This window comes from Galeopterus variegatus, unplaced genomic scaffold, assembly GCF_000696425.1.
Source record: "Galeopterus variegatus unplaced genomic scaffold, G_variegatus-3.0.2 Scaffold4011, whole genome shotgun sequence".
NCBI lineage: Eukaryota > Metazoa > Chordata > Mammalia > Dermoptera > Cynocephalidae > Galeopterus > Galeopterus variegatus.
The window spans coordinates 52,689-60,074 of NW_007730122.1; the positions used below are offsets into that span (position 1 = coordinate 52,689).

General features: G+C 51.2%; 1 protein-coding gene across 2 annotated transcripts in view; it reads right to left on the minus strand.

Moving 5' to 3' along the window:
* Positions 1–1,793, minus strand: part of ELAVL3 (ELAV like neuron-specific RNA binding protein 3) — a 7,771-nt gene extending 5,978 nt beyond the window's left edge. For both annotated transcript variants that reach the window (XM_008586522.1, XM_008586520.1), the window contains exons 1-2: positions 1,528–1,793; positions 1,081–1,184 (exon numbers count right to left, since the gene is read on the minus strand). In XM_008586522.1, coding sequence (XP_008584744.1) covers positions 1,081–1,184; positions 1,528–1,732 — 309 coding nt within the window. In that variant the 5' untranslated portion in view covers positions 1,733–1,793. The remainder of the gene's footprint in view (positions 1–1,080; positions 1,185–1,527) is intronic.
* Between the last annotated feature and the right edge of the window lie 5,593 nt (positions 1,794–7,386).

The window sequence follows — 7,386 nt, forward strand, 5'->3', positions numbered from 1 at the left end:
TGGTGAAACCTACCACTCAAAAATTAACAGACTGATTTAAAGATCTCATTTTCTAGGAATATTTTTCCAGGCAGCTTTGTTCTGATTTTGAACCTCTGGAGCTCATCTTCAATATACAAACCCCCTTGAGGACAACCACTTGCATAGACTCTGTCACACAACCATCGTGTCACAGCTGGAGCTGCAGTGAGTCATAAGACACCTGGACCATAAACACCATGTCTTACAGCTCAGGGCGACACACACACACACACACACACACACACACACGCACACGCACACACACACATGCTGTGTGTTTTGCACAAATTTATAGTTAGTCACTAGGGTCCACTCTCATGCCCTGGGGCTTCTCGGTCTAGTTGGCCATGGAGGGTCGGGTCAGGTCACAACCTCATTTCTCCCAGACTCCCACTACAGGGACAGAAGAGATTCCTGCACCTCTGTCCCCCTGGCCAACTGGGGGCCAGATGGGTGCACCCCAGCCTGCCTTCCCCAGGGTCTGGGAGCAGATTTGTGGGGCGGAGCCCAAACACCCCCCAGGCAAACCTACAGAGGGGGGTTTCCATGGCGATCCCCCCCAAGGGAACCTGGGCTGGCAGGGTCCCAGCTGCAGCTGCTGAGAGTGGAGGCTGGGGGGAGGGGAGTTTCACAAAGGTGGGGGAGGGGCCGCCGCTAATCCTGCCCTCCCAGACCCTAATTAGGCTCCAGATGGCAGATGGGCCCCACCCCCATTTCTATGACAAAGGCAGGGAGGGCACTGCCTACAGGACCCTGGTCACTCTGTCCTACCTCCAGGGCCTGGCTGACTCCCTGAGCCTCCAGAGAAGGTGGGGCTGGTATTGTCTCCACTGACAGGTGAGGAAACTGAGGTTCAGAGAGGCAAAGCCAGTGGGCCCCCACCCACCGGAGTGAGCCAGCTGGAAGCCTTAGAGGAGAGATTCAGAACCCGGGGGATGAGCAGTGGAGGAGATGGGGGGGTGGGGGGATAGATGTGTGGGGGAGGGTAGGTGGCAGTGGGGGCTTGGGGACAGTCAGGAATGGGCAGTAAGGGAGGCTGTGGGGAATGAGGGCACGAACCTTGATGGTCTTCGTCTGCAATTTGAGGCCGTTGAGGGTGTTGATAGCTTTGTCTGCATCATTGGGGTCAGAATAGTTCACAAACCCATAGCCAAGGCTCTGCCCTGTAATCAGGACCGGGTGATGACCTCTCCGTCCAACCCTGGGACTTGCCAGTGTCCTCCCAAACCCAGGCCCGAGAGGCTGACCCTCCCCACCAAGACCCCACCCTCATCTGTTCCCCCATGACATCTTTGACCCCGGAGTCCCACCTGCCCCCGTTGCTCCTGAGACCCTCACCTAGGGTCATACCCATCTCCCCATGGACCCTCAGATTCCTAGAACATCTCCTGCCCCATCACCCCAAGACACCCCACCTAGGGTCACACCTGCCCCCATCACACCTTTATTCCTGAGGGTACCACCTCTGTCGTGCACTGCCCCCCCCCAATTTGCCAGCAGCCACACCTGTGATCTTGTCCCGAACCAACTTGCAGGACTCAATGTCGCCAATGCTGCCGAAGAGACTCTTGAATTCATCCTGTGTCATGTTCTGGGGCAGATAGTTGACGATGAGGTTGGTCTTGCTGTCATCAGTGGCTCCATTTGTACCAAGGAGTGGCCCGTTGGGCAGGGCCGGGCCGGCCGGGCCCCCCCCCACCTGAGAGTCCATGGCCCCCAGTATCTGCTGGAGACAACAGGTTGCACCCACTCACCGCCCAGTCCCCACACCAGGGACTGGCAGTCCTGAGGAGTGGGTCAGTGGTGATGGATTAGCTATGTCTGGTGGGCTGCATCATGGGGAGGGGACAATGGCTTGTTCTAATAAACCCCTCCATTTATCAGAAAAAGCACTGTGGGGGAAAAAAAGGGCCTGGCATGACTTTACTGTTAGAAATTCTAAATTTCATTCATAAATACCTTATACACAAACAGATGTCTAAAATCAATCTGTGCATTTTCAGAATAATAAAATGGACGTTTGTTTTCTGTTTTTTCCTAAAAGATGACCGGTAAGGGGATCTTAACCCTTGACTTGATGTTGTCAGCACCACGCTCAGCCAGTGAGCAAACCGGCCATCCCTATATGGGATCCAAACCCGTGGCCTTGGTGTTATCAGCACCTCACTCTCCTGAGTGAGCCACAGGCCGGCCCTGACATTTGTTTTCTTAAGAAATCTTTTAGTAGCTTTGAAGCCCCTCATAAACCCCTCCCTGATCAAATTTCTTTCCCTCCTCCCACCAAAGGTAATTCCTATCCCAAATGTGTTAATATTTCTTTTGCTTCATACATAATTTTCCTACTAGGCATTTACCCCACAGCCTTTTCATTGAACTGTTTTGTTTTTTGTTTTGTTTTGTTTTTTGTATAACATAAAACACTTGCAAATAACATCAGTTTTATTTCTTCATCTCCAGCCTATACCCATTATTTATTTTTCTTGTCTTATTGCAGGGGCTACAATGTGACAGTGGCTTCCTTATTCCTGATGTTAAAGGAAATGCTTCAAACATTGCACAGCTAAATGTGATCTTTACTATAGATTTTTTCTAGATGGTCTTTATCAGGTTAAGAATGTTTTCTTTTGTAACTGGCTGGTTAACTCCATTGGTTAAAGCACAGCCTTATATATATATTTTTTTTCTTTCTTTCTTTCTTTTTTTTTGGTAGCTGGCTGGTATGGGGACCTGACCAGCCAGCTGAACCCTTGACCTTGGCATTATAACACCGTGCTCTAACCAACTAGAGCATAACCTTATAACACCAAAATCTTGAGTTCAGAACCCCGTACCAGCAGGCACGCACAGCGGGAGCGCCACTGCGCTCCCAAGCGGCGCACTGTAGCAGTGCGCCACCGGGCCGGCCCTCATTTTCTAATATTAAACCAACCCTCTCTGGATAAACCAAACTTGGTCATGCATGTTGTAGTTTTTGTTTATATACATTGCTTGACTTCATTTGCTGAATTTTTTGGTGGTTCCTTGCTTAGCATTTTTTACGTCTGTGTTCAGGAGGGTATTTTGTTTTTTGTTTGTTTATTTGTTTTGCTTTTAAATTCACATTAAGACTCTAAAGAGTAGAAGTTAATTTTGCTATAATGGATGAGGAATCTGAGGCTCAGAGATGTTAAGGAACTTGCTTAAGTCACACAGCATATCAGTGGTGACACTGGAACTCAAATGCAGATCTCTCTAGACCTAAGAGCACTCTACCATTCTCTGACTGTGACAGTCAACCGGGCTGGTACTGACTCTGCTGACTCACTGCCCCTTATTGGATATGCCCCTTATCCTCTTAGGGCCTTCTGTTTCACTTTGCCACTAACTCACAATGATTGGTAATGACTATCCAAAGGGCCACGTATAGGAGAATTGTAAAGCCATATCTGGGCTCAGCAGGAAACAGTGCTGGGATTGATTGGCATTGTCTATCATGGACACAGCAAGGTAAAGTGGCCAGCATTTCCTGACATCTTCTCCTATGGCACAGTTGGCAAATAGGTTGCCCTCACTTGAAAACTCAAGTTGATTGATAAGTTCTTCCTAGATGGATGAATTAAGAAAGATTCAGAAGCTACATCTGGTTTCAGCAGGAAAGACCACTATGATTGATCAGTAATGTCTGTTCTGGCCACAGAAATAGAAACATCCAGCAGGTACAGTCATCTCAGCCTTCTCTGACTCAAGATACAATGTCATCATTGTCCCCAAATACTGGGCACTACTGTGTGCAAGGCACTCTGCAGAGCACTCTGCATGCAATTTCTCTTTTCTTATTCACAACAGCCCTGAAGAGAGGAGGTGCCCCCGCCCCTGCTTAATACAGTATGAAGAAACTGAGCTTAAGAGAGATTTTTTAAATTGCCAAAGATCATGCAGCATACAAATGGTAGAACAGGAATTTGCACGTGAGGTTTTCTGTTCCAGAGTTTGTCTTTCCAGCTTCCACTGCCAACCAATACTGGTACCAGCTCTAACATTTCTCAGCTGTGTGTCCTCAGATATGCCACTTAATGCTTCTGGGTCTTTGCTTCACTTAGCTACAAACTCCATATTATGAGCACGGTGGCCTGGGAAAGAAAATCTAAAGCCACATGCGGGTGCGGCTGGAAAGCACTCTGGGATCAGTTAGCAATGTCTGCCATGGGTGCGACCATGGGAAGTGGAAGCAGGCTCATGGGGCCCACCATCTCAGCCTCATAACACTGCTATTAATAACCTTTCACTATGTTGAGCTCCTATGGTGTGCTAGGCACTGTGGGAAGCACTTCAAGGCATCATTTTCCTGAGTGTCCCAATAATCTGGAAAGAGAACACACTCTCTATTTTACAGGTGAGGAAACTGAGCTCAGGGATGTCGGGTGATATGAATGGAGAAGTTGATTTTAATAATGGGATCTGTTTGACTCCAGACCTGTTTGTCATCACTATGGCCAATGCCTTGGGGTGGATCTGCCCTCTTATAGCTGTGTGTCCTCAGGGATGATGTTGGCTCTTCTTAGCCTCTGTTTCCTTCCAATTGACTCTTTTTATTATTATTATTATTATTATTAATTTTAACATTTACTTGTACATATTTGTGGGCTACAGTGTGTTTTTCAAAACATGCATATACTGTGCAATGATCCACTTAGGGTGAACAGCATAGTTTCATATCTGTTAATCCACCATCCCCCCCATTTACTCTTATAAAAAGGATGGCAGAGAGGGTCAACTCCCCTACATGTCCAATCAGCTGACAGGGCTGTCTGGGGAACTGCCTGGAGGAGGCTGCCTCTGAAGCCGCATCCAGGCTCACAAGGAACATGCATTGAGTTGATTAGCAATGACTGCCACAGTTGCCTGTGGTGAAACAGCAACACCCTCTGCAGATCTGCATCGTGGTCTTGTAACATAAACCTTTGCTAATAGCATAGCTATGTATTGGTGACCTGCTACGTAGAACTTCCAGGTAATTCTCCCAATGCTCAAAGTTACAAGACACTTTTCTCCATTTAACGCATGAGGAACCCAAGTCTCAGTGAAGGGATAGGGACTTGCACAAGGTTGGGCATGATGCAAACAGTGAACCAAGAATTTAAATCCAGGGTTTGGACTCAGATTCCACCCTTTTAATAAAAAGGCAATAATAAAAATAACAGCGAGGCAAAGTTGAATACCTACTCCATGCCATGCCCTGGGCATCACAACATTTAACCAACACTGTCGATTGAATCTATTCATTCAATTCAACAAATATTTACTGAGGCTACCATGTGCCAGCTGCTGGCCCCACTGTCCTCACTGTTGTCCTCTGACAGTCATGTCACCTCTCTGGACCTCTGTCCCTCCAACGAAAGTATAGCACAGAGGTCTCCATACATGGAGATGGGTTCTGAATTCTCATCCAGGCTCAGCAAGATAGAGTTCTGGGACAGGTTGCTAATATTTGCTGTGAGAGCCCAGTGAGCTGTCAGACGTACACAAGCCACGGCTTCCAGACACACCAAAGTCCAATTTTGCCACTCCCACTGTGTGCCAGGCATCAAGCACGTGTAAACTTTTCATCGACTTCCCACAACCACACTGAAAGGTGGAGACTATCTGCTCCATTTCTCAGACGGGGACACTGAGGGTCAGTGGCTTGCCCAGGGTGACAGGAGGAGGTGGAGGTGATGCAGTCAGCACTTGACCCTTGATCTGATGACCCAGAGCCTATAGAGATACTGGCTGTCTCCTTCCCACTGCTGTCCCCAACTTGGACGGATTTAAGAGGTGATTGGATGGGTCAGTCCCGGGTTCTCCAGGCCCAGCCTGCTAATCTTGCCGCCACCACTTCTCCTTCCCATCTGGGTGCTTAGCAGGACGAGCGTCGCATTTCCTCAGCTGAGCCGGCTGAGCTGATAATGGGGATCAGATTAGTAGAGGCCACACCCGCCCTGCCCTGGCCTGCAGTAAATGCGTGGCCTGGGATGGTGGCAATGCGGGCATCAAAGGGACCTTGAGGCTGGCACAGGACAGAGATGGAGGGGTGAGGTTAGAGGGGAGGAGGACAGGTCAAGACGGAGAGGCAGAGGCAGATGCAGACTGCGGGCAAGGGAACCTGCCTTCACACCCTCTCCGGCTCTTCCTCTGAGTCTCTCCCTCTTTCAATTCCTCTTCCTCTTTTCCCCTCTGTTTCTCTTTTTCTTCTTTGCTGTCCCCTCCTCTCTCTGAACCTCCTCTGTTGTCCCCCTACCCTCTGTCACTCTCTTTAGCTCTCTCCCTTCATCGCACATACATCTGACATATGGATTTTGCAGTGAACACACCTGAGGCCACTTGCTTCATAGATCCTCCTGTATCTGACCCCCTTGACCCCCAGCTGCGCCCTCTGGCCCCAGCCACAGTGACAGATGCCTGGATGCTGGTGACAATAGGGCACTGAGTGGTTATGCACGTTAAGTCTGGGACACCACGTGGTGCTGACTGAACCTCCTACTTCTGGGCCCTTCTCCCTCCATGCAGGGCCCTCCCGTCTCAATTTATCCCCTCTCTTCCTCCCAGCCTGTCCCGATGACAGCTCTCCGCTTGAGTGCCACCCATTGGAGTGCCCAGGCCTCCGACGACCTCGAGGCCCTTGCGTGACCTCTGACCACACCCTCTTCCCCTTTGTGCGTTAGTTTCCCTTTTTCGAATAGGGGAATAGATCAGAGGAAGTCTAGGAGATGCTGGACTGTTGTGGGGGTTCTGAGGGCCCTTAGGTGGTCACACTACCGTTCCCAGATCTGGGTGAGCAGCGCGAGGCCCAGAGAGGGAAAGGAGCTGGCCTGAGGTCACACAGCAGGTGAACCTGGCCTCTGGGGCCTCGTTTCTCAGAGCCAGGTGGGCGGGTCCCAGGGTCCAAGAGGAGAGAGGCCCAGGCATGCAGGGAGTACTGAGCGTGCCCCCACCCACTGTGCCGGCCACGACTCGAAAAACAGGCCCAGAAAGAGACACAGCGCACAGAGACAGACACGCAGAGACCGAGAGACAGGAGAGCGGAAGAGGGAGGCCCGGGCGCCCGGACCAGACAAAGGACGCACGGCGGCGCGGGGAGCGGAGTCGCGCGGCAGGGGCGGGGGCGGAGCCGGGGTGGGGCTTTAACTGGCCGGCCCCGCCCCCGGGATACGCCCGGGCTGCCGAGTGGAAATCCGAGGGCTCGGGCGAGGCCGGGCCCCCGGGGCCCTGGGGGGCGGGGCCTAGATGGGCGTGTCCGGGTGGGGCCGGCCGGGCGGGGCCGCGAGCTCGGGAGCTGACCAGCTCCGCGGCTGCTGAAAGCACCCAGAGCGGGGCGAGTGGCGCGGGCGGGCGGGCGCGCTCAAGGTC